Genomic DNA, 25,715 nt, shown 5'->3' with positions numbered 1-25,715 from the left:
TTGCCCAGAGAGGTTGTGAAGTCTTTATCCTTGGAGTTCTTCAGGATACTGCCCTGAGCAACCTGCTGCAGCTGGCCCTGCCCTGAGCAGGGGGTTGGACTGGACGGTCTCCAGAGGTCCCTCCCAACCTCAGCTATTCTGCAAGTCTGCAATTTTGCTGGACTGTAAAAAAAACCAAAACCAAGGCAGTTCACATCAAAGGCAAATGAAAAGGGTCAGGGACCAGGTTCAGGGGTTAGGGCAGGGCTCGGGGTCAGGAGTCATGTAAACAAAAGCGTCATAAATCCTCGGCCTCGTCTCCGTAGCTTTCATCATTTATTCAGGAATGTAAGTACAATTAATTGGCTTGGGTTATTTGTCTTAAAAACCCACTCAGGAATGTAAGCAAGAATATGGAAGTGTCACGTGGCTAACAATCTCGGCAAAAACGCATTGACTACAGTCCTATAAATATCCAAGATAAAATACCAACCTCAATGGTTTTTAACCCTCCAATTTTAAGTACTATAAATAGAATTTGTATACAGAAACATTAGCTTTCCAACAGTGGCCCTAAAACTCCTAGACACCAGAGAAATACTTGCTTGTTAATAATCCGGGAGCTATGACCAAGATGCTTGTGTGTCAAATGAGAATGGGCCGAGCTTTCATTTACACGACTAATTTAACATTTCCTTGTTTGTCAAGTTCCACAATAGCAAGTTCTTTCAAGATTTGTATTCTGGAGTCAGTGGCTTTCATATTCATCTTGTTCATCTGCGAAACACTCAATGCTGCTCTGTAAGACAAAAGCAAACTGTTGAGCAAAACAGGGTACCAAACATCAGGTCTGGCAGAAAAAGGCTAAAAAGTGCGATTAACGAACAATTTTCGCAAGTGCTCTGTAATTCAGATTGTGGTGAACTTTTCTGTGCTACTTCAAACTGAGAACAGTCATTTGCTAATCCAACCTTAGGGTTAAAGAGACAGAATCCCTCAGTTAAAAACTTCCTCATTTTTAATATCAGCCTGCAAGACATCCGGAGCGTGCGTCCCAGAGAGGGGTCAGGGCTCGGGGAGGCCGGAAGGGCTGGCGAGGGGAGGGCAGGGTTCGGGCGTCATGGTTTAGCGTTCGGGCTTTGCTTTTCCAGTCTGGATGCAGACTCCGAAAGCTAAAAGGGTTTGGCGGTATGACTGCGTCAGCAAAACTTTCCTGAACTGACCCAGTTTTGGACATCTCTACAGTGAAACCAAAGTGAAAAAATCTGTTTCTGAAGAACCTGCCATTCAGTTTTGAAAATTATCAAATCATACAAGCCATTTTTATAAAAATTTATTTAGAGGGGCTTGTATGATGGCCTAACACTTTGGGGTATGCACCTAACCAAGAAGAGTGTAGGGGAGTAAAATCAAATTATGAAGCTGTAATACAGCAGTGAATGGTTAACCAGCTGGTTTTGTTTCATTTGAAAAGGCTTAATTTCTTTATAGCTTATAAAATTCTTACCAATGAATGGCTTTAAGTCTTACCTGTTCTTATTTACAATGAAGTGGTTAAACAACTCCCTGTACAAATTGTTCAAGTCTGCTAGTTTAACAGTACTTCTGATACTCCGTGGTACAGTCATAAGTGTTTCCTCAGTCAATGGTTTGAACTGCGATTCTAAAAAATTGGAAATAGAAGATATTTGTTTCTTCAGAAATTAGGCCAACAGTAGAAAGTACTTTCATTACTTTTTAAGAAACCCCCTAAATGGGTCTAAAGGAAGATCTTCCAGCAGGAGGAAGGAGAGATGGAAGATACTCCCTCCAAACTATCACTGTATCTTGCAGACCCAGTGAAAAATTATTTAATTTGAGATCTGTTGGGGATTAATAAATTTGGTCTGTCAGTGACTAGTTCTTTTTGCTCTTTTCCTTTTTTTTTTTTTTAAAGAACTAGGAAAATTCCTTTCTATAAGTAGGGATAAATGGATTGAACGAGAGCTATTGCTATGGTAAAGCTAGTACCTCATTTCTTCCAGACCATAAACACAACACTATCCGCTTCAATACCATCAAAACAAGAACTCCCAGAGATATGGGAACTATACATGGAATATAACTAATATTGCTTATATTAAAGTCTGAATTCTTCACATAAAAGCAGTAGTTACTAGTGCTTGAGAGTGAAAACAGTGAATTTACTGTGCACCTTAGGCTGTTTTTTAAATAAAAGAGCTCAGAAACCATACCTAGGTCTCAGCCTGTTCCTACTTACTGTGAGATTTGCCCCTGTTGTGCTAGCGGTAAAACAGCCCTTATTTGTCAACTGAAGTTATTTACAGTATCTGCCTTTTTCAGAAAGTAAACCAGTTTAATTCATTACTCCTTGAATTCTAGATGGTGACTTGGTATGTTTAAAGAGTACAGAACTATGAGAGTTCAGTATTGGAGATGGAAGTCTTGAGAGACAGGCACTGTTCACAAAGCGTACTTACTGGGGCTGGGGCGGGGCGAGACCAGTCAAGGGGGGGAAAAAAAAGAAAGAAAACAGCAGGAAGATTATTCTTTCAGCACTTACCTTCAGTTGAGTCAGGGACTGTAGATCCTGAACAAAATGGCTAAAAATAAACACAAGATAATGTCAGGATTTGTCAGAATTTTGTTTAGAAATTATTTTTTACAATTTAGTTTCTGCATGAGTAATTACATTTTACCATTGGATAAGCAAGGATCTTGCAGCCACTGAAGTCAACAGAAAAAATTTAGGCATTAAACAAACCCTGGCTTCAAATAAAAATAAGTTTAAAATGGATACAGAAAGATTTATATACAAGTCGGATAAGCCTCTTCAAGCTTTCTCCTCTGCATTCCGGCATGGATCTAGCTGAAAGCACTGCACATGCAGCAAAGGGTAAAGATGGCTTTCCTATTCTCAAGCAACCTTCAGAGGCCGACAGTTCTGACAAGCTGAAGGTAGCTATATCTAACTCCCCTCAGCCAGAAATACAGCACTGACGAAAAAATCCCAAGGCCTTTGTGACATCTTTGCATTCTTTTTGCCTTTCAGAGAACATCTTCAAAACACGCTCGATGACAACCCAGGGTCTGACACCAATTGAACTGGCCTCAGTAGAGGTAGGATATAGCTACAGTTTGCACTGGGCCTGGTTTATGCCAGCTGAATCTGAAGTGCTTTAGAATTAATTAATGGAAGGACAGAAATTGAGAGCATTTATTGAGGTAGGGGAAGATATTGGCAAACGAAGAGTGAATGAAGCTGCAAGATACTGGACGGCTTTCATGCAAACCAACCGTGGCAATAAAGGGACAGAGAGCGAGACATCCTTTGACAGCAGAGTGGCAGGCAGTGGGAAGACGTGGAAAAGGATAAGGTCAATAAGATAATTACACTCTAATATCCTTCTTTAATATTTTGCTTTTAATATGAGACCCAGACTAAATCTTTGCAGACAATTAGAAGTCTGTGCTTTGAGTAGCTATGGGAGAATATCTGACTTCTTAACAAGTATTAGTTTACATCTGTTCTGCTGCATTACAGTTGGAATCTACTTATTGTTACTCATATTCCAAAATTTACAATTTCACAGGAAATTACATTTCTCTCAATTTTGATATACATTGGTTTGAATCAATTACATTCTTCACTCCCACCCAAAGGCTTCTTATATAATGCATTAACAGAACAATAGGATCGACGAGCAATCAACTGCATCTCTGAAAAGAAACAGAAACACATCCCAATTAAAAAATAAGGGGAACAGAGTCTTCCGTCAAAGCAAATTTTTTCCTTTGTGGACAATTTAATTGGAACAAATCATAAACTTAATCAGTAGACAATCAAAATGAAAAGGTTTGTTAGAAACTTCAGTCCCATTTCTGAAAAATTCTATTCATTTGAGAGGTACTAAGTCACAAAACCAGCCCTTCTGACTTCAGCTGAGCTACTGAGGATTAATGGTTTCTGGAATACTGACACTCTGTGGCCTAATTACCTCTTCCACTAGCGATTCCGTTTCCTTAACAGTTTGGCAGGTTAACTGCTGTGCTGCAGTCTGCTCTTCTTCTGACAGAGGTAAGCGCTAGAAAAAATACGAACAGAGAACTCTGATACTTTCAGTTCCTAGGGTGATGGTATTTACAGAAGAACTCGGTGTTTGTGTAGCCCTTTTCTCATGGAAACTTATAATAGTAGACTCCTGCTTTCCTTCAAATGAAAGCAAATTTACAAGTTGAATATTTCTGAAAAATCCAACCATAATATTCCTTTAACATCAATACTATAAATGATTCAACAGAAAGAAGATAAATTATTCAATAAAAAGAAGTATTTCACTTAACGGCTTACATTTCTCCATAACGGTTTACTCAATCTTTGGTTTAGGAAATATACAAAGGACAAGAAAATCTTTATCGAAAAAGTCTAAACGTAACTCAAGAGACGGGAGTCTTCCACTTTAACAAAATCCCAATATGAAATTATTCTTGGCAGCATATCCTTGGAACACAGGGAGAGAAAAATATTTTTTCCTTTCTGTGACATATAACTACTGGATTTTAAATTATTATACAGTACATTTTATCTATAAAGACTTACAAATAACATGTCTAGAGCTGTTGACAGATTAAACGCGATCGCGGGGCACTGTCATTGGAACATTAAAGTGAGAGCTCCGATCTGGGAATGCGTTTTAGTCACACCAGTTCTGTCTTTGCCACTAGACTATCAATTAGCTTTTTTGATCTAAATCACCTTATTTGTAAAGGGACAAAATTAATGCTTTCGTAACCTCTTCAAAATTGTAATGAAGCAGTGTCTGATGACACTTGTGAAAATGGGTTGTTTATTGTTGGGGTTTTTTAATAAATAGATGGATACTGAGAAAAACCTTATTTCTTTGCACTAACAGCAATTCCACCACATCTGTAACAACGCGTTGGTTTTAACTTACTCAATTTAGACAGTGAAAATACATTTGCCATTTAAAAGCTTTTTTGCCTTTTAAAAGCTTTTTTGCCTTTCAAAATTGGTTTCACTTTCTAAGTTCTTTACGGTAGCTACTTTTAAAAAAGTCAGTATAGAACTGGGACACAGCTGTGCACAGGGGCATCAATTTCTATGAAACTATTCAAATATGTGTCACACTGTTCACGCTATTATGGTATTACTTCAACTCTAAAACTGAATACCACTAGCTTAACTGTTGAGTGATGAATCAGGCTTGTGATTTACAAGAGCTGCAATCTTTCAAGCATTTCTTCTGGTAAACCGTCATCTTATCTTCTAAGAGTCTTCGAAGAGTCTGCACGTATGACAAGTTTCCAGTGGAACTACTCACGTCTACGTAAAGGTTACGCAAGTACATGTTCATTTACAGGGGTGAGACCCGAGTGATTAAAATGAGAACACTACCTCAAGATCAGCATGTTGCTGTAATGCCTGAACCATCTTCATTGTGTTCTCTAGAGCAGCACGGATGCCCTTCATGGATTCTCTCTGCTCTATGGAAACTTTTTCCAGCTGCATACATAACGTTTTATAACGAGATTTCACCACTGAGAGTTCTTGCAAGAGAGCGATTGGATTTTCCTATGTAGAAATTAAAAGCACATTTAAACTATTTAGGAAGAGAAAATTAACGTGGCCACATACCAATTAAAAGCGTCGGCGTTAGAGCCACTAAAATAGAATGTGAAATGACCCTTTACAATGAAAAGTGTAGCTGTGAGCATGTTTCATCTACACATTTAATTTTTCATAAGCAAAAATGAGAGATAGTGTTAATAAAACAGCACAACTCCGTGGTTCCACAACAAATACAGGAGGATTAATTTCTTGTGTTGGTGAATTTTAATGGCTTTTCTGCATTGGAATAAATTAGGGACTTCCAACTAAAAAGATTATTTTTCCACTATATGTCACAATATACATGGAGACAAGGACTTATTTATAAAACCCTTTACAGGCTGCCATTTTTTGTTTTCCTCTCATCTCTCCCCCAAATCTGAATTTAGTCATTGCTTATTAGCAAGTTTATCTTTGATCTCAGAGCAAAGGTGTGTTTTAGCTCAGATTGGAATCTGTCTCTTAAATTTAGGTGTTAACACTACCGCTCATTTCTCAAAGCAAAACATGGGAGAATTTCACTATGCCAAGAAATCAAGGAAGTTTTGCTGGCTTCTGCACTGAATTCATATTAGGCCAGTTATCTTGATATATGATGCAAGAAATATTTTTATAAGAATAAGAATAAAACCAAATAACAACTAGATAAAAGAACAGCCACATGTATTTTAGGATTAAAGAAAATTATCCATTTATTGCCAGCTTTATGCAAAATGCAATAAAATCTATTAATTTCATCTGAAAATACTACCTCTGCTGCTGGATTATCAGGAAGACTTTTCATTATTTCAAACTCCAGTCTGTGTTGAATATAATCCAGATCAGATTCTGCCTTCTGGAACTAAAATATTTAAGATCAGCCACAGTGTATTAAAAAGGAAAAATTGCAGACAAAACCCAACCACTCACCTTCCCTGTATTTCAGGAAAGCAGAAGCCAGATGCCTCTGCTTTAAAGGCTCGTGTACTATAAAATTAAGTTTCTAGTCCTCCAATCTATTCCATTAGCTAATGCTTGCCTATTATGCTGACACACTTCTAGCCCAAAAAATGTAAAGCAATAAACTTTCAGACTTAACCATTTTCGTCTGACATGTAAGAATTACGTGTGTGTACACACACACTTCTGTTAATTTTGCCCTCTTTCCATTTGTCTAACCCAAATTACCCAACCGTTGCCTGTGCATCTTGCCATTAGGACCCTTTCCGTGCAGCTCCCCAAAATGCATTAAAGCATTTCCATCTCTTCCTGTTACCTTCTGTCTCCCTTGCAATGCCAAACCTCTCAAGATGAAGTTTTTAAGTAGCACACCAAAGAGGTAAGTTACATCAATAGAAAAGAACTTGCATCTTTTTTAAACTGATCTTCACTTGATGCAGGAGATGTTTGATTTTTTTTTTTTTCTCCTGAGATATTAACATGTTTTCCATCAATTTTTAAAGCTTTTTCTTGGCTAGTTGCTTTTCTTTTCAAACATTAAAAGTTCCGTTAGCCAAACTGCAATACTGAGTTATTTACGCAGCAGAAACTATGAGTAAGTGTTCAGGATCCAAGCATATCAACAGAGATTGTATTATTAATTATATTAGGAATGCATTCTCTCAGATGGTTATAATACCCATAATACATTTTATTATTCCCCAATAAACCAGACTGACAAATAGATAATAAAATTGATGACATCACATTTCTTTCCTTGGGATAAATAAGCCACCAGAGAATTATCTAACTGCCTCGTAAAACAGTCTGCTGATAGCATTATTCCTTAATTTAGTCTGCAATTTTAATATCTATTAAGGACTTCTGCTTTAAAGCAAGGCAGTTTTCCCAGTTCACAAACAACTCATGAATTTTTTAATGCAATAATTTGGTGATTTTACAGTCACAGAAGAGACAATGATGAAAGCGACTTCAAAACGCTTGTAACTTACTTAACTGGGCTTTCACTATTTATATTGAGATTAACCCTGAAGTCACCTTTACAACTTTAGAGGCTCAAAACCAGGCTGTATTTGTTAACTGTATCCCGGAGTACTAACTGGCAGCGCTGTAATGGCAGCTAAGGTGACACAACTTCAGCAGTCCTCGGAGGTAGCCTGTAGTCAGGCCTGGATGTTTAGGAAGGGTGTTTAGGTTTTAAACATCAGCCTTGGGATCCACCTTCAGGAACTGCCATTAGTACCTCCGAGGAGCTGGAACTTCACATAGCCTAAAGGAATAGCGTTCGATCCAAGATATTCTACAAGTAAAATCCCCTTTCGGATGTCGTGAAAACGTATGATCCTTCATATATATACACACACCTTCAGCAAGTTTTCAAGTAATGGCTTAAGAAAAGGAAAATAAATCTAGTGAAGACCTCGAGCATCTATAAATCAAAGGGAAGGCTTTCACCCGTTACCTCCATAACTTACCATCTGCCCAACAAAACGCCTTCCTACATCTATCCCAGAAACCAGGGATGATAAAATGCGAGAATAAAATACTTTTTATTACACTATGTATTTTTAAAGAGTTCATGAGGGATTCGTCCTAACTGCTCAATCGTTTCTCTTCTCCCTCCACTAGCAAACATTTTTAGGTTTTTATTTCTAGAGGCAGGCACCCCAAAAAGATCCTTTTTTGCTTTTCCCCAACTCCTCCATTTGATTATTAATTTTGGGGAAAGTAGACAACGAATGTGGGTGGCTTTCAAAAATATCCATGAAGCTCTGTTCCTGAAATATTCAATATCAATAATTTGAGATTTACCAAATGACAGTAAGCCACTAATACCACGCTACTGCTATGATTCAAGACATTAAAAATTGAATGTGAAGCTGAATCCATCACGTCGCTATAATTTTAAGATTTGTGCTTGATGAAAATACTAACACGGTTCAGTATCACTGCTTTCCCCTGAAAGGATGCTAACTCTAAAAGAAACAAAATTTATTATCAGCAATTTCAAAGCATGTTTATAAGTACTGCCATCTATTCCTCCATTCTGATCCATTTTTCCTTTGTTTTATAAATTCTTATTTCTTGCTGCATTGCAAGAAACACACACCTGCAAAAGTCTCCCCTCAACGTTATAGGTTAGGACCATTCGTAGGATGAGTATTACACGACAGTCACTCGGAAAATGCAGTTTGTGAAACGTAAACTTGTCATTTACTCACAGGCTTAGAAGAAAGTGTTAGAAACTGTGAGGCCAGACTCAAGCCATTGCTGCGCGCTCTGCTTTCAGATGCTTTGACAATACTATTGCACTGCTAGCTGTAAAGTACAGTAGTGCAATAAAGTCAGAGCATTCGTTAGCAGCAAGAATTCCGTACAAGTAATCAATACATTCAAAATATGGATCGGAAAAAACAGGTCGAGTCAGATAGTGGTTTCTGTGGATCATGGAGAATTGGATAAGGTTAATGGTCACCAAGTCCGAATACAGACACGCAAGAACTCGCATATTTCAAGACATTTTTATTATTATTCATAATCCCTGTCATTCCTCTGACCAAGAGGGGGGGAAAAAAAAAAAAAGGAGAAAAACACCCAAGAAAATGCTCAACAGATCTGTCAGAAATTCAATTTCAAACAATTTGGTGCTCTTTTAACTGGAAACTACATTTCCAAATGTATTTATTTCTTCGATTTGCCTCATAGCAAGCAAAGATTCTAAACTGCTATCGGACAGATGTTCTTAAACTGCATTACAGGGAACATTTTCTCGACACTAGAGTTTATTTTTCTTATTTGCAGGTACTGAATCACTTCCAAATGCCCTTAAACACACACTCATTTCCCAACATTGTGGATGTACATTACCCCTGGGGTTACCACATGGATGCGAGAGCACCATCAAAGTGGGGGTGTATTTCATAAATCTCACTAAATGTGTTTCTTTTTAACAAACCCAGTAACTTCATATAAGAAGTTTGAGAACTCTTAGGAACAACAAAATGCAAAGAAACAGAGGGATGGAGCGGAGAGAGAGGGATGACTGCTGCTGCACACAGAGCGACAGCCTCCGTCAGCTCCACACCTGTAACGTTTCTCTAGAACATGCTGTAGGAAATAAGAATGCTATACGGTGTTCTTTGCTCTTTGTGGGGCACTTACTTCTAAGGAAATACACATGGAGTTGATGGTATTTGTCACTAAAAGACCAGCTAACATTTCTCCTTGGCAAACAACTAGGAGACGAGTGCAAAAAAAAAAAATTAGCGGCAATCCCATTTTACAGTTGGTTTTCAAATCACCTTCTGGTCTCAGACATACAAGAGTGACTTTTGACTTGCGACTATAATAATAATAACAACAAGTAACGTAGATAGTATTGCTGGCCAATGCCCTTTTAACATTGCACTGCTTTTTGTGCGTGATCACTAGTAGTACAACATAAAAAGGGCACTGGACAGACACCACTCGAAGAAAAAGGTAGGTCCACTATACTAAAAATACGATGACAAAAATTAACTAAATTGCCCTGAATGAAGCACGCTCAGCTCATCTGTCAGTTTATCCATTTGTTATCAGATTTTACTAAATGGATGTCCACAAAATCTCTTTCAGCGCAGACTGCTGAAGTGCATACCGGAGGGCACGAGCTTGGCGCGCCAAGTCCTGAGCATTAAAGGTTCATGAAACGGTTGCTGTACAGAAGGAAGGTTTATCACCACCAGCTACCTGTGCTGTGTTTTCACTAGAGGCCTGACTCCGTGCCTGTTGAAGCTGCTGGCGAGATCTCCAGTCCCAGCTGACTTCAATGAACGCTTGTGCAGCACAGTCTCAGATGCCCAAGTCCTGAACTACAGCACCCTGTATTTTTATCTGAATTGTTCATAAGTCAGCTTTACAATCTTTCACATAATGAATCTCATCTTATATTGTAGATGTTATGGTTCATTCAGCTCTTCTTGTTATCGCACTTTGAGCAATAGTCGCAAATAACCATCGATTACCTGGTATTTCCATACACATTGTTCTTTTTAAGCTCCTACAAATTAGTTTATCCCTGGTTCCATGAGACTAAAATGAAGCTTTCCGTGAAATGCATGTCAAAACCTCTGGGGAAATAAGAAGTGTTATTTTATCACACTTCTGTGGAGAGAGCTGACTTCACAGGAAATCCAGGAAGAAGAAACAATGAGCAGAAGGAAAAGCAAGAGACACAAAGCTGCAATATGTGAGACATAGTTGCCAATGTACATATTCTGATTAACATACACAATGACAAAGAAAAACACTGCACTTCTGAATGAGGTTTGGATATAGGAAATTAATAAGTGAAGTTGTTCGAGGTGTATTTAAGAAATCACCCTTTTCTTAAAAAAAAAAGAAAGAAAAGAAAAGAAACAGGTGAAGATGCAACTGCCTTGTGCCACCCAGCAGTTTTAATGGAAGAAGGCAGCCAGGCATATCATCTTCCATCTTCTGCTAGAAGGAATTAACAGAAGAATCAAACAGAAAAATGTAAGACTAACGGGGTGAAATCAAAATCAATTTGGTTTTCAAATGGATTACCCAAATGATTTGGGGTAATTAGAATGGGGTGAAAGACCAAGCTATAATCTCGAAACCTTTGGAAGCTGTTATGTGCCATCTGTGCGGATAATTGACCTGAAGGAGCTCTCCACCTTGACGTTATTTGTGCAATGATCATTCTGGTCTGTTCGTAAAGTAGATCATAAGACCATGACCCATTACTGTCTTCTTCCACTACTATATATAAAAGCCCCTGTTAACTTTAAGGCGGCCAAAATACCTCTCTGACTATTTACATACATTCTCATAAAATGAGAATCACTTGAAAGTAAGGCTTTCAATAAAACACATAAATAAACCGTAACATTAAATAAATAAATACCAATATCTAACCTAGGTACCTCTAAACAGATTTCTAAATTATTATTTCTAAACTAGGCTTTATAAAAAAAAATAATACTAACAAAAGATACGGGGAGATCAAGGTTACACTATGGGCAAGGCTGAGGTTTTGAATTTGAAATTGGAACAACTTCAGAGCTCTGACAAGAACGTAGTACGACGCTGAATTAAAATACCGTATATTATTACCACTCTAATATTCAGCATGATGACTGCAGTTCAGTAGGTAAAGGAGAGCAAAAATAACCCCACTTGCTCAAAAGCATGGTTTCTTCGAAGAAAAAAACAAAACACACCACCTTGTTGTTAAAGTGCAGTAAAACCGAGAATTAGGTAGGATAGTTTGAATTCTCTGATCTTTCAACTAATGCAGGTATTTGGGCGTTTATTCAAATTGTGACTTTTTATTTCTTAACAGAAATAGTGTTATAGCTTAAAATGCTCCAAAGTGGCTTCCTGCTGCAATGAGGTGCGGGTCACTGAATGAGGTGACAAAGGCACGCTGGCAGAACCAGCTCACATTTCGACAACTTGCAGCCAGTGGTTTCTTTTCAGACAGCAAACACACGCTTGCCTGCTGTCCCTAATGCTTTAAGGGACGCCTTATGCCGGAGCTGGAGATAAGCGACTGGAGGAGCAACAAGGTAAGGAAAAGTAAACTAAACAAGTTTAAACACAGGGCATTAAGCAGCCCACCAATTTGGTGCATTAAGGTGAAAGTCGAGCACTCATTAGGTTAAGGGGTAATGTGGCTATACAATATTCCCCGCCATGTTCTCCCAGTGTTCCTCCCGTTCTTAATTTCTCTTGAATATTCCACTTCGGTGATGTTACTGTGTACAGCTAAGGAGACTATTAAACTCATTTTTACTTATTTCTTAATTAGAACTTGAAACCAAGAGTGCCAGAAGAGGAAAAAAAAAAAAAAAAAAAAGACAAATCTATTTTATTATTTGTCTCTATATTGAATAATGTACGTTTTTCTCCATGGCACTTGTAGTTTATCAATTAAGTTATCTAACACTGCCGCTAGAACAATTAAAATCACAAAAAACTTCTGGAAGTTTCCAAGCAAAACCCAAAGGAGTGTCATTATTTTGGAGAACTATGTCAGTACGAGCATTTTAGTTTATGTAAGGATTTAGGGATAGAAATTATATTTTTCTATTAAGCATTTGGATACATACAGTATTTCCAAAGCATTTTTAACTAAAAAAAAAAAAGGTGTAAACAGGATTACATGATACAGAAGCAAAAAACCCCAAAGATCAAGATTTGAAGGATGCCACAAGGAACTTGGCTGTTTAAATTAGAGTTTTCCAGTGCCTCTCAGTATGTGGAAGCATAGCACAGCTCTTTTTGCCTTTTTATTTTCCCTTTTTTTGCCCCCTTCCCTCCCCCCTATTTTTTTCCCCCCCTCCTTTTTTTTTCCCCCCTTTTTTTTTCCCCTTTTTATTTGTTTTTGCTTTTCCGTGAGCGGGGCAGGCAGAAAGACGACTACTGTGTTAGGTTAATGGTTGGACTCGAGGATCTTAAAGGTCTTTTCCACCCCAAACGGTTCTGTGACTCTGTTACAGAAGGCAGCTCAGTCTTCCCCTCAGGGGCTGGGCCCAAAGAGCGCTGAAGCGAAGTTAAACGCCGTGAAGAACTACACGAACTTGAATGGCTCAAGGAGAAGCCACCCTTCTCCTCCGGACCGGCTGCAGCCGAGAGCCCGCCGAGCCAGAAGGGCCCAGGGCCCCCCACGCCCCTCTCCTCAGGCGAGCGGCCCGGCCCCGCAGCGCCCACCGGCGGCGAGGGGATGGGGGGGGCTGCCCGGCTCCTCGGCCCTGCCCGCCCCCGCGGACCTGCCCCGTTCTACCTGCCCCGTCCGCGCGGGCAGAGAGGGAGCGGAGGGCGAGGCGCGGCACCGCCGCATCCCCCGGCGGGCCGCCATCGCGGCGGGCCGCCATCCCGCCTCACCGCCCCGCTCCCCCCCCCCCCCCCCCCCCACCGGCGCGAATGAAACAGCCCGGCCGGCCTCTCCTCCCCGGCCACCCCCGCAGGGGAAATGGGCCAGCCCAGGTGAGAGCTCCACCCTCACCCCCCCGCTGGGAGAAAATGGACTAGTCCGAGAGAGCGCTACGCCGCGCCCCCCCCCCCCCAACCGGGACGGGGAAATGAAACGGACCGGTCGCGGCCCTCAACGGCCCCGTTTCCCCCGCCACGGAGGGCGATAACGCGCCCGGGATTCCCCCCCCGCCAGGTGAGGGGAAAATGGCCGGGCCCTGCCCCCGCGCTGAGGGGGTGAATGGAGCGGCACCAGCAAGCCCCGCCCCCCTCGGGGAAGGCGCGGGGGGGGCGGGAGGGGGAGCGGAATGGACCGGCCCGGCCGAACTCGCCTGACCCGATCGGCGGGCGGCGGTCGCCCCGTCGAGGGCCGCGCCGGCTCCGCTCAGGGCCCGGATGGGGCGCGGGTGCGGCTGGGGGTGCGAGGGGAGAGCGGCCGCTCTCCCCTCGCACCCCCAGCCGCACCCGCGCCCCTTCTTTCCCTCCCTCAGGCCGCAGCCCTGGTGCCCTCCGAGCCGCCCCCGCCGCCTCCCGGCCCGGCCGCCCCTCAGCCTGGCCGCCGCCCGCGGCGCCCGGACTCACCATGGTCTCCAGCCTGGTAACCGCCGTCTCCATGTTGAATAGTTGACATTCCTCAGGCGGCGGCGGGGAGATACCCACCCCCCGCTCCGCAGGATGGGAGAGTCGGCGGCCCCCATTGGGCAGCTGTCACTCGCCGCTCGTCTCCCATTGGCTCGCCGCTGACAGAGGGCGCTCGCCATTGGCTGGGGAAGAATGTAAACCCGCTAGGAGGTAGGGCAGAGCCCATTGGTCGGTAGAAAAGCTGCAGCCGGTGATTGGCTGGGTGGGGGAGCGCCGCGAGCCGCTATTGGCCCGGAGTGCAATCTAGCGGTGATTGGCTAGAGTAGGGAGCGCAGCGCTGCAATTGGCGGGAAGGGGAGCGGTCGATTTGCTACGGTCCGTCTGGTCACCCCCTCCGGCTCCCTCCGGCGGGCCGGTGCTCCCCCGCCTTTCAACTCGATCGGCCTTGCCCAGCCGAGCGGTGTCCCGCAGCTGATTGGCGGGGCTAAAAAAAACCTTTATCCAATGGCGGGGCGGATCTCCTCAGTGCGCCCCAGGACGGGGCGGAGCCGCGCTAGGCCCGCGATTGGCCCTTCGCCGCTCCCGTCGAGCTCGGGCCCGCGTCCGCCCGGCGACCAATCAGCGAGCGGCTAGCACGGGCCGCGGGGGGTGGGACGGCAGAGAGCGGCGCTGCCATTGGCTGCGCGCGGCGCGGGGAGCGGTTTGAATCGGCGGCGCCGGGCGGGGAGGTGAGCGGCGGCCGGGGGGCGCGGGGGGGTGAGGCGGCCCCGTGTCCCGCGATAGTCGCGACAGCCGCCACCCCCCCCCCTTCCGGTCTCGGGTGGGGCGGCTGTGTGCGCGCGCGGAGCCGGGCGCTCCTCGGCGCGGGGTCCCCAGACGAGCGGGGGCAGCGAGGCCGCCTGGGCGCGGGGCTGAGGGGCGGTCGCGGAGGTTACGCGCCCTCGCTCAGGGAGGTCCGCGCCCCTCGCCCTGGCTTCTCCGTGCCTTTGCCCTACGTGCCCCGCGAACGTAACTCTTCCCCAGACGCAGTATTTGTCACTTCAGGATAAAGAAAAACCCGTCAACAAACCCCCATATAACATAGCGCCTTTTACACCACTCGCTCCTCTCTCTCGCGTACAAACACATCTCAGCAGATCGAAGGTACTCAGGAGAAGGATGTATTTTTTATCAATTGCATGCGATGCTTCCAGCAAGACAACTGTGAAACTTGTGACTGGATTTTTGAGATGCAATCCGTGTTGTTCCCTGCCTATTTGGCAATAGCTCTGTCCCCAAGCAAAAGTGGGTGTATTTGTATACGTTAATTTTAAATGTGTCTTTTTTTTTTTTTTTTTTTCTTAAAGTAATGGCAAAGTATAAGAAACACCGACGAAAACAGAGAGCCAGAGCAAAATGTCTACTGGAAAAAAAAGGAAATGCTGGTAACCCCCAGGGCTCAGGTGGTCCTTCTCCACGGTAAGAGGCTCAGCTGGAACTTTTCCTTTTAACTCGATTGCTGGGTCCACTGTTGGCTCCCGATGGTTCATGGAAGTGAGGTAACAGAATTGTGTTTGGAGCCTATCTACATCCTGGCACAGATGCTGTGGAACTGTTTCATCTTGTGTATCTTCTAGTACTCTATCCATCGTTAACTTGAATGTGCAGGAAAAGCAGTTTGAATAAAAACCTATTGCAAATATGACCTTTTTCCCACCCCTCACTCTCCCCTCCTTTATTGACTTGTACCTTGGTCTTTCCTGGTCTCTGTGCCCGTGTTTACTCTGTTGTCACCTGCTGTTGCTGGTACTTGTCATTTCCAGGTGATTGGTCGCAGTTACCTTTTTTAAAGGCTGAAACAATAAACATAATTATGGCCTCATTCTGAAATGTTCTGTCCCAGGACAGCAGATGACCTTCCTCCGAACACATCATCTGTCCCAAGCCATCTGTCCTCGCTCTGGTCATTGGCCTTGCCCGGTGTAAAAAATGTGGTAAAACCCTTTACAACAACAGCGTCATTTTTGTATTGCTGGTGCCAGAATACGGTTGTCCAGGTAGGTTTCCTACTTCTCTATTTTTGCCGATGAGTGAAATTGTTCTTAGCGTTCAGGTGGAGGATATATAGCCAGATTTGAGAACTAAGCTGTAAATTTAGTTATGTCTATTGAAACATCTAAAGTCTATTTTGTGTTTACTGTTGAAGGAATAAGTATGAGAAGAGCATCAAGGCAACTGTGGACATTAAACGCATATGTGAAATTGTAGGGTTTTAACTGAAATATCAGGAGGATTTGCAGTGACGGAGGGTGTGGTCTCTCATAGCAGAAATGATTGCATGAATTTTTCAGGTCAAACATGAATTATACTTTAGAATTCGTAGATGAAGTTAAAGTTATTTTGGAGAAAGTCACTCCTAGGGTTCCTGCCAAGGAAATAGTTGGTGAAATTTTGTATCTTCGTGTTGTGCCTTTCTGTTGTCTACAGTGAGAAGCCCTTGCGATACAGCTTTCGGTAGTAATCAGCCCTGTCTCTGGAAATGTAACTTGGTGGTGAAAACGCTTATCTGGTTTCTTTTTATGCTTAGAGTTTTAAGGTGGTTAAAGACACTATATTTCCATCACAAATCTACTTAAGGGAGCTAAATACGTTCAGAGAGCAGCTGGAAAAGTTGGAAACTGAATTTTCCAGACTACAAGGAACTCTCCAGGTCAGTCTCAATCCCCGTGGGGCAGGGTAATGTTTGCTTGTGTAAGCATGCAAGGAACTACAGTCCGTGCAGATAAACTGAAATCTTGAGAGCTTCTCATTGGGCTTTGTTTCACCTCTTCTTTACATTCAGCGTCACTAAACTGTGGTTACTTCATAGGTAGAGGGAACTAGTTTGCTGGCGAGCCTCATAAGGGGCTTTTTATGTCCTTCTGGATCAACTGAAGCTAGAACCTCTGTTCTCTGAAATTCCTTCTACTTTTGCCAGTGGATTTAGTATTCTCTCATTTCTTTATTTGTTTTCAGATGAATGGAATTGCAGCTTTGTCTTCAGAGAATTCTCTTTGTCAAAGGTGTAATAAACCAGTTCTGGGTGCTCCTGTACAAATGCAGATGGGCCCGCCGTCATCAGTATCCGGGCCTTCCGCAATACAGCTGCGGCCTGTACCTGCACCCCCTCCGCCTCTTCCTCCGCCGCCGCCGCCACCACTGCCGCCACCAAAACTGCCTCCAGCACCTCTCTTCCTCAAACGGGGCAACAGCTCTAAAGCTCTTCTGGTAGGGAGTAAGGAGGTTCCTCTGTTTCTTCACTCATGGCTGGGTTCTTTGGACCTGGTTTCACGGGGAGTGCGTGTCTTTGCAAATGCTCAGGCACTTGCTGATGCTAATTTCCCTTCCAACCGCCTTTGTTTTCAGGCACCATCGCTGAAAACAGATGGGCCGATGCAGATCACTCTCAAAGACCTCCTGAATGTTAAACTGAAGAAGACGGACAGCAACCCGAGAGTGGACAAGGTAAACCGGAGGACACATGGATAGACGGATGATGGTGTATTGGGGCAAACGCCACGCTAGAACTGGTGTGCTTCCTGCAATGCTCATCTCAGCCCCTGAAAAAATAGAATTTTTTCAATAAATTAATTCTTCTCTTTCAAAAACCCGGTGATCAGCTTTAAGCGATCCTTCTAATTCTGCACGTGGGCGTTTGAAGTGAAGAAATTAAATGTCTAACTCCAATCTCGGCTGGCATGCAGGACAGTGCTCCTAATTTTAGAGAAAGCATGTAGCTTTCGTGTAGCTTCATGCCTGTGTGCCATCAATAGATTTTTGGGCTTTCTTTTGCCCAGCTGAAATCTTGTTTGCAGAAGTTTTTTTAAATAAATCTATTTTTGCCCAAGGCGTTAAAATATTAATGATTCAAAAAACCATAAAAGCCATAAACCACAGAAGTCTTTCAGAGTATAAATATTAGATAGATTTAAGGTCAGCAAGGCCTTCTAAAGTGTTATTTGTGGTAACATCTCTTTTCTCACTTTAGGCAGAATCACCAGTGAAGACGCGCCGGGCATTAATTACAGTCTCAGATTTACAGAGTGTTAGTCTCAGACCTAAATCCAAGCCATCAGCTCATGTTACAAATTCCTTAAGGTAAGACGCTTCCTTCCTTTCTTTGGTATTAGATTTTTCTGTTCCAAACATTGATGAACTCTATTTACAGAGTGGAAAATATTTTATTTTAACAAATTTGTTTTTTTCTGTTAGTACCCCTCCTAAAAATCAGTTAGATCTTCGAAAACATCTGAAGAAAGTCAATATACAAAGGTAAGTTCCTTTCTATTCTCTTGGGGTTTTTTTCTAGAAAAAATAGAGAACTACTCGTAATTCCCCTTGTTTCCCATCTTTGCAGAAGTCCTGGCGGCACTCCACTAAATAGTAAAGAAAACATCGACTGTGGGTCTGGGTTAACACCAATAATGACCCAGGCACTACGGCGCAAATTTCAGGCAAGTCACAACGTGTCTCCTTCTGGAGCGATAAACGGGCTTTAAAATTCACAGAAGTTCATACTGGTTTTTTTTTTCCCCCTACTGTGCAGTGCCATTGGTATGTAGTCTGTAAGTTAGTGTCTCTCCATAATCCTCCTCCGAAAGCCCTAACTACCCACAAATAAGGGCGCTTGTTTTACCGATTCCCATTTTAATGGTAAGGAAAGTGCAGAATGGGAATGCCATTGCCTGTCTTTCAGCAGGTCATTTGGCAACGCCAAGAGGAAAAGTTGGGCTTTTGGTGGCCATCCCAGCGCCTCAATGAGATCTCTAACTTCATAGTCCCGGTTTGCAGGAGAATAAAATCTGAGGGTTAATAATGTCTTTTATTTTAAGGACTTCCAGTGGCCGTTTTCTTTTATGGTGTCAGTTAAGAATCGCACCTTATTTTATCTCAGTCACAATTAGTGATAAGTTCATATTCCAAGATCTGACCCTTTTCTTCTTTTGACAGATGGCTCATCCAAAGAGTCCCTCGCCTGCCCGGCTAAGTGCTGCAAACAGCTTTGATGAACAAAAATAGATTTACGGAACAATATATTTTTCATTTGTGGTCAGGAAGCCACTTGAATCCCATTTTTATCTCGCTCAGGCATATGTATTTGTAAAGTAAATCCAGCGCATCTGAGAACGGGGCATTATGAAACCCCTTCAGCAGATTTCTGCTTTTTAAAGGCAGCATCTTTCTGATGTCTCTCCATCTGGTTGCATCTTCTTTTTTAATGGTAAAGAACAATGACATTTCCCGAGGCTTTTGATACCTGGCTGCTGCTGAGGCAGGGACCATTACGTTCCCAGCACTGGTGCTCCTTGTAATATAAATATGTGTCTGCTGAAATTCAGTATTGGTTTGGGCTTTTTTTTTTTTTTTTTTAAACAAGAAAGATCTTGACAGTAACTATATGGGCTCAAAGAAGAGCAGGAGTTTGGCACTCTCCTGTTATTAAAGGCTGCCCGTTTCCACAAACACTTCAGGCTCGCATGGATAACGGCGGTACGGATCGCTTCCGACTGGTGTCGGATCACCATCGCGTTAAAAGCCTGCGCTGCTTCGAGACGAGTAACCGGGAGCCTCAGGGTCCAGGGTCCTTGGCAGGGACCTGCTCCCACCAGCCGCCGGAGCTGCTCGCCGGAGAGGCGGCGGCGGAGCCGGAGCCCTCCCGGCGCGGCAGCCACCGCCGCACGGAGCGCGGCCCCCCCCCCCCCCCCGCCTGCCCCGGGGGCGCATCGCGGCACCGCAGAACCGAAAACGTGAGCTCTCCGGAGACGGGAGAGGGCCGCGACCCACGCCGGGACCCACGCCGGGCTGCGGCCGCCGCCATGGCCGCCGCGCCTCCCGCCTCCCGGCCGCGCATGCGCGGGGCCCGGGCGCCGCCGCTTCCGGGCGCCGGCGGAGACGGGCGGGGCCGGGCCGGGCCATGCCGCTGTCGGCCGGGCTGCCCGGGGCGGCGGCGGCGGCCATGGGGACGGCGGTGGGGCCGATGAGCCTGCGGGAGCTGCTGCTGGCTGCCACGGCCGCCGGCGAGGGGGGCGGCGCGGCGGCGGGGCCGGGCGCGGCGGCGGCGGCGGCCGGCGATGAGGAGGTGTGCGTGGTGGGCATCTTCGGGAAGACGGCGCTGCAGCTGTGCTCGGAGAAGGCGGCCCTGGTGAGCACCGTGTGCGACCGGCAGGTCTTCCCCCTCTTCGAGCAGGAGGACCCCGAGCTGGCGGACGGCGAGCCGGGGCAGGAGGGCGAGCTGGCGGCCAAGGACTACAACCAGCTGCAGGCCTACTACAGCCAGGAGAGCCGGGTGCTCTACCTGGTGCTCACCTCCATCTGCGACACGCCGCAGCTCCTGCGGGCCTGCGGGGATCTGGCGGCGGCCGAAAGCAGGGAGAGCGGGCCCGGCCACCCCTCCGGCGGCCCGGCCCCGCTGCCTCACGCCGAGGCCCACGAGTTCTGGAAGCACCAGGAGAAGCTGCACTGCCTGAGCCTCCTCTACCTCTTCTCCGTCTGCCACATCCTGCTGCTGGTGCACCCCACCTGCTCCTTCGACATCACCTACGACCGCGTCTTCAGGGCGCTGGACGGGCTGCGGCAGAAGGTCCTGCCCTCCCTGAAGGCTGCCATCAAAGACTGCCCGGTCGGCAAGGAGTGGAAGCTCAACTGCAGGCCGTGCCCTCCACGCCTCCTCTTCCTCTTCCAGCTCAACGGGGCCCTGAAGGTGGATCCGCCCCCAGGCAGGGGCCAGGACCCCTGCGGTCACCTGGAAAAGCCACCCCCCAAGAAGCACTCCCCCAAGAGGAGGTTGCAGCATGCTCTGGAGGATCAGATCTACCGCATCTTCCGCAAGAGCAGGGTGCTCACCAACCAGAGCATCAACTGCCTGTTCACTGTGCCTGCTAACCAGGCTTTCGTCTACATCGTGGCTGGTGGGGCCCAGGACGGAGACGATCCGGTGGCCATGCTTCTTGACCAACTGAGGAGCAACTGCACCATGAGAGAGACAGACTCGCTGCTGGCTCCCACCTTGTCGGGACCCAGGAGGTATCAGATGATGCGGCATGGCAGGCAGCAGCTGTCCTTCCACGCAGAAAGCAGCAGCAGCAGCTCCAGCTCCTCCGGACAGCTCGTAGACTGCACCCTCAAGGAGTTTTTGTGGCAGCACGTGGAGCTGGTGCTCAGCAAGAAGGGCTTCGATGACAGCGTGGGGAGGAACCCGCAGCCCTCTCACTTCGAGCTCCCGACCTACCAGAAGTGGGTTGCTGCAGCTTTAAAACTGTATGAAGTGACCATTGAAGCCAAAGATGATGACCCGACCTCTCCCACTGGGGAACTGAGCTCAAAAATCATGAGCAGCATCAAAGTCTTGGAAGGCTATTTAGATATAGACACCAAGTTCTCCGAAAACCGTTGCCAGAAAGCCCTCCCCATGGCCCACAGCGCCTATCAGTCCAACCTGCCCCACAATTACACCATGACGGTCCACAAGAACCAACTGGCGCAGGCCTTGCGTGTGTACAGTCAGCACGCCCGCGGCCCGGCCTTTCATAAGTACGCCATGCAGCTTAACGAGGACTGTTACAAGTTCTGGAGCAACGGGCATCAGCTTTGCGAAGAGCGAAGTTTAACTGACCAGCACTGCGTGCATAAGTTTCATCTGCTCCCAAAAGCAGGTAAAGAAGCTCACTTGTAATGGGGTTGCACGGTTTAATTTTGTACCTGCTTTAAAATGTCTCGTCTTAGGCTGAAAACGCCGACTCTTGCATGTTTATGGAAGATGAAAGCTCAGCAGCTTTAAAGCTTCATCTTTGTACAGTGGGATTAATTATAGCGGAGCTATGGTGCGGGTTTCCTTTATGTTGAGTGATGTTTAGGAGCAAGTGCACTGTTGGTAGTAACTTTGATTCCATCTTGCTAATTAGAGATATTACACTGGAGTCCTTCTAACAAGAGATGTGTAAGAGAACAAAACTTCTCTAGGAAGCATAAGTGCCCCCCCCCCCCCCCCTTTTTTTTTTTAAATGTCTTGATTGATGTCAGTCAAGGAATAGAAACTGAGAAGCATTTATTGCAGGCAGAACTATTTATGCCTTTTAGGAAGAGGTTGTAAAACCAAAGAAGATTCAGTTCAGTGGAATAACCTACACTGGAACTTTGTATTAAAGGTGGGAAAGGGGGGGAGTTGCTGGACAAACTGGCGTTGCTGGCAAATAGTTTTGCATATGTATATAGCAAGGAGGAAGCAGTGGATGAAGGGAATTAAAGAATCTCTAGAAATGGTGAGCAATTTCTCTGGGGTTTGATTGGTTTTGCTTTCAGGGGAAAAGCCAGAAGCAGACAGAAATCCTCCAATTCTGTACCACAACAGCCGGGCTCGTTCCACTGGTGCCTGTAACTGTGGAAGGAAACAAGCTCCTCGGGATGACCCCTTTGACATCAAAGCAGCTAATTATGATTTCTACCAGGTAACTATTAGGTCTCCGTTTTTGCTTCAAGCAGTGCTTTTGCTTCATCAACAAAATCTGTGTTCTGAAGTGACCACAAGTAAGTTAACCTTATCAACTTGTAAATGTTGCTTGGGGAAGAGATTTCTGGGAGGAGAAATTGTTTGCACGATGGGCAGAGTGGGCGGTTCCAGTCTTCACCGGTGCACGCACACAGCAGCATCTATTTCCACTTCGGGTTTGTTGGTCCATGTGAATTTTAAATCCGTCGCGTCTGCAGGCTGTATTCCCATTGCCGCTTTCGTTGTCACGTAGCGCAAGCCTCTCGAATCTTAATTGTAGTTGCTGAATGTTATGACTCTGAACTCCCTTATCTCAGAGGTGGAAGATGGAAAGTTAACCATGTTTTCTTTCTCGTAGCTGCTGGAAGAAAAATGTTGTGGGAAACTGGAGCACATCAACTTTCCCATCTTTCAGCCAAGCACACCTGATCCGGCACCTGCTCGGGATGAGTCGTCGCCTGCCCCTCCAGAAGGCGAGATTGAGAAACTTAAAGAAAAAGAACCTCAGACTCAGGGAGAAAGCACAGGCCTAAGCTTAGCCCTCAGCCTGGGTCAGTCAACGGGCAGCTTGGGCACTTACCCGCCTGACGCCCAGGGTGGAGCAGACAACGCGGAAAGTCACGGGCAGAGTGGGGACTCCAAAAGCGAGAAAAGGCCGAGCCTGGTAGATCGGCAGGCATCCACTGTCGAGTACCTCCCTGGGATGCTCCATTCTAATTGCCCCAAAGGCCTTTTGCCCAAGTTCTCCAGCTGGTCACTGGTTAAGCTGGGGCCTGCTAAGGCTTATAACTTCCACACAGGTTTAGATCAACAAGGCTTTATCCCGGGAACAAACTATTTAATGCCTTGGGACATCGTCATCAGGACGAGAACTGAAGATGAAGGGGACTTGGATACCAATTCCTGGCCTGCACCGAACAAGGCCGTTCCTGGAAAAAGAAGTGCGGTTGTGATGGGAAGAGGAAGACGGAGAGACGACATAGCTCGAGCCTTTGTCGGATTTGAGTATGAAGACGCACGTGGCAGGAGGTTCATGTGTTCAGGGCCTGATAAGGTCATGAAAGTGATGGGAGGGGGGCCGAAGGAATCCGCCATCAAAGCCCTCAATTCTGACATGCCGCTGTACATCCTGTCCTCGACTCAGGGACGAGGACTCAAGCCACATTACGCTCAGTTCATGCGGCTCTTTGTGGTGGTTCCTGACGCTCCGCTGCAGATCACGTTAACGCCTCAGGTGAGAGATGGAAGAGGGAATCTGGTAACCGCAGAGAAAGGCTCGGTTGTTGCAACGTTAACTGCAGGGCTGGAAGGCGGAAGGGTGGTAGGCAAGGGGCCTCGGAGGGGTGCTACAGGAAACCCTTTCCAACTCAAACCAACTTCAGTCAAGTTCTCTAAGGCAGTGGTCACCAAAAGTATCTGTTTTTATAAACAGTTTGTTTTTTTTTTTTTTTTTAAACTTCAAGATTGGCTTATGCCAGCTTTAGACTTTGTATGAAGTAAGTTTTAAAAAATACTTTATCAAGAATGAATTAATAGCATTCCATATGGTAATAATTGCTTCTTTTTTAAAAGGTAACAAGTGAGTAGTGACTGGGTAAGAATGAATTTATCATTTTAAATGTCATAGAGAAAAGCAGTGACTCATTGCTGAGATGAATTATTTTTAGTTACCCTTTGAATTTAGGGAGTGAAAAGGAGTTGTTTTTTTAATTGGAGATCCCCCCCCGTTTTCAAATGTGTATTCAAAAAATATAGAAAAAGTTCCATTTATACTTTCTTACTTTTTAAGGTAGTAAAATACGAGCAAGTGTTTCTTCCTTCAGTTACTGCTATATGAAATACTGTGTGTACATCAGTGCTTATTCTGTTAGTCTGTGGCAAGAAAATTGGTGTTTGTCGTATAGTAGTGTCACTGAGTAACAACAGTCGGCACAAAAACGCATCTGTATGGGGTGGGGGAGGCAGATTTGGGACATTTTGTAACCCTCTGAGCTGTTTGAGATGTGCCATGAGATCCTTAATACCCGATCACAGGACAGTGGAGTTGGCTGCTTTTATGGGCCACCTTCAGCTACCCAGATATGAACCTGCTTTGTCTTAGAAGTTAGAGGAAGAATACTGCCTAAAACCTGATACCAACACCAAAATTTCAATGCGGTTTGCAGTTTTTTGTGTTATGGTTTGACACTGAGGCAGGAATTGAAGGTTCAGTTTGTGCTGATACTTGCATTGCTCTTCATTCCCAGCTTACATCTGTATCGCAGCTTTTGACTCCTAAGGCTGTGTTTTTATTTGGCAAATCCGTTATGCTTTGTGTTGTGGGTTCCTGCATCAGTTCCTCATGTGAATAAGACTTTCTGAATCTTTTCATATGAATTATACAAGAGCCATATTAAAAAGTTGCTGAAATCCTTGAACATTCACATTGGTTTGGAGTGAGGTAGCAGCTTGGGGATATCTGTGCTACAGCGTTGAAATCCGCTGTGAACACAGCGTTTTCTACTGCCCGAGAGGCGAATGGCTTGTGTTTGCATTGTGGATCTCCTTGGCAGGACCTAATCTGCAGCCCTAAATTCAGCATCTTCACTGTGATAAAACCGGAGATTTATGGATGTCTCACAATAATGGCACAGGGGTTTCCTGGAGTGTGCTCAAGTGGATACGAACCTGGCTGTAGGCAAGACTTAAGAGACTTCCTTGGATTCAGTTTGCTCTTAAGTTTGTTTGTTTTTTTTTTTTTAATTCTAATGATTATCTACTCGTATTTCCTTTTGATTTCAGGTTCAACCAGGGCCACCACCGTGTCCTGTATTTTACCCCGAGAAGCAGGAAATAACCCTTCCATCTGATGGACTGTGGGTGCTTAGATTTCCTTACGCATACGTGACAGAACGTGGACCCTGCTTCCCTCCCAAGGAAAGCCAACAATTAATGAGTTACAAAGTTCTCCGAGGAATACTGAAAACGAATACGCAATAAGAATTATTCTGGTAGACTGATTTGAGTTTAAAAAGACTATCTTCAATCCAAATCATGGATTTTGATTCATGTCTGTTACCCAACAGCTATCCCTGTGATCTAGTGAAGCCCACCATGTTTCACTGG

General features: G+C 45.0%; 3 protein-coding genes across 3 annotated transcripts; 2 read left to right on the top strand and 1 right to left on the bottom strand.

Moving 5' to 3' along the window:
- Positions 1-293: 293 nt before the first annotated feature.
- On the bottom strand, positions 294-14,146 carry SKA2 (spindle and kinetochore associated complex subunit 2). Its single transcript, XM_075719624.1, has 7 exons — positions 14,108-14,146; positions 6,360-6,449; positions 5,396-5,572; positions 3,978-4,064; positions 2,543-2,582; positions 1,510-1,642; positions 294-778 (listed from the first exon to the last, which is right to left on the bottom strand). Exons 1-7 carry the CDS (start codon positions 14,138-14,140, stop codon positions 652-654), a joined length of 687 nt encoding a protein of 228 aa, XP_075575739.1. The 5' UTR covers positions 14,141-14,146; the 3' UTR covers positions 294-651.
- Positions 14,147-15,453: 1,307 nt separating this feature from the next.
- Positions 15,454-19,144, top strand: PRR11 (proline rich 11). The gene is made up of 9 exons (XM_009482660.2): positions 15,454-15,565; positions 15,990-16,143; positions 16,674-16,796; positions 17,102-17,353; positions 17,492-17,590; positions 18,114-18,223; positions 18,338-18,397; positions 18,483-18,579; positions 19,076-19,144. Exons 1-9 carry the CDS (start codon positions 15,456-15,458, stop codon positions 19,142-19,144), a joined length of 1,074 nt encoding a protein of 357 aa, XP_009480935.1. The 5' UTR covers positions 15,454-15,455.
- Positions 19,145-20,024: 880 nt separating this feature from the next.
- On the top strand, positions 20,025-25,612 carry SMG8 (SMG8 nonsense mediated mRNA decay factor). Its single transcript, XM_009490995.2, has 4 exons — positions 20,025-21,777; positions 22,424-22,569; positions 22,969-23,844; positions 25,392-25,612. The coding sequence occupies exons 1-4, from the start codon at positions 20,040-20,042 to the stop codon at positions 25,587-25,589; spliced, it is 2,958 nt and encodes a 985-aa protein (XP_009489270.2). The 5' UTR covers positions 20,025-20,039; the 3' UTR covers positions 25,590-25,612.
- The last annotated feature ends 103 nt before the right edge of the window (positions 25,613-25,715 follow it).

This window comes from Pelecanus crispus, chromosome 12 (genome assembly GCF_030463565.1).
Source record: "Pelecanus crispus isolate bPelCri1 chromosome 12, bPelCri1.pri, whole genome shotgun sequence".
Classification (NCBI taxonomy): domain Eukaryota; kingdom Metazoa; phylum Chordata; class Aves; order Pelecaniformes; family Pelecanidae; genus Pelecanus; species Pelecanus crispus.
Note: the sequence above shows the minus strand (reverse complement) of the source record. Positions and strands in the feature narration are given on the sequence as shown.

What these genes read in the sequence shown, in the direction of transcription:
- SMG8 (XM_009490995.2), top strand. Translation starts at nt 20,040, where the DNA reads ATGCCGCTGTCGGCCGGGCTGCCCGGGGCGGCGGCGGCGGCCATGGGG. An exon ending in TCATCTGCTCCCAAAAGCAG is followed by an intron (nt 21,778 to 22,423) that starts GTAAAGAAGCTC and finishes TTTTGCTTTCAG; the next exon opens with GGGAAAAGCCAGAAGCAGAC. An exon ending in CTAATTATGATTTCTACCAG is followed by an intron (nt 22,570 to 22,968) that starts GTAACTATTAGG and finishes TCTTTCTCGTAG; the next exon opens with CTGCTGGAAGAAAAATGTTG.
- PRR11 (XM_009482660.2), top strand. Translation starts at nt 15,456, where the DNA reads ATGGCAAAGTATAAGAAACACCGACGAAAACAGAGAGCCAGAGCAAAA. An exon ending in GCAACCCGAGAGTGGACAAG is followed by an intron (nt 17,591 to 18,113) that starts GTAAACCGGAGG and finishes TTCTCACTTTAG; the next exon opens with GCAGAATCACCAGTGAAGAC. An exon ending in CATGTTACAAATTCCTTAAG is followed by an intron (nt 18,224 to 18,337) that starts GTAAGACGCTTC and finishes TTTTTCTGTTAG; the next exon opens with TACCCCTCCTAAAAATCAGT.
- SKA2 (XM_075719624.1), bottom strand. Translation starts at nt 14,140, where the DNA reads ATGGAGACGGCGGTTACCAGGCTGGAGACCATG. An exon ending in AGCAACATGCTGATCTTGAG is followed by an intron (nt 4,065 to 5,395) that starts GTAGTGTTCTCA and finishes TATTTTTTCTAG; the next exon opens with CGCTTACCTCTGTCAGAAGA. An exon ending in AGTCCCTGACTCAACTGAAG is followed by an intron (nt 1,643 to 2,542) that starts GTAAGTGCTGAA and finishes CCAATTTTTTAG; the next exon opens with AATCGCAGTTCAAACCATTG.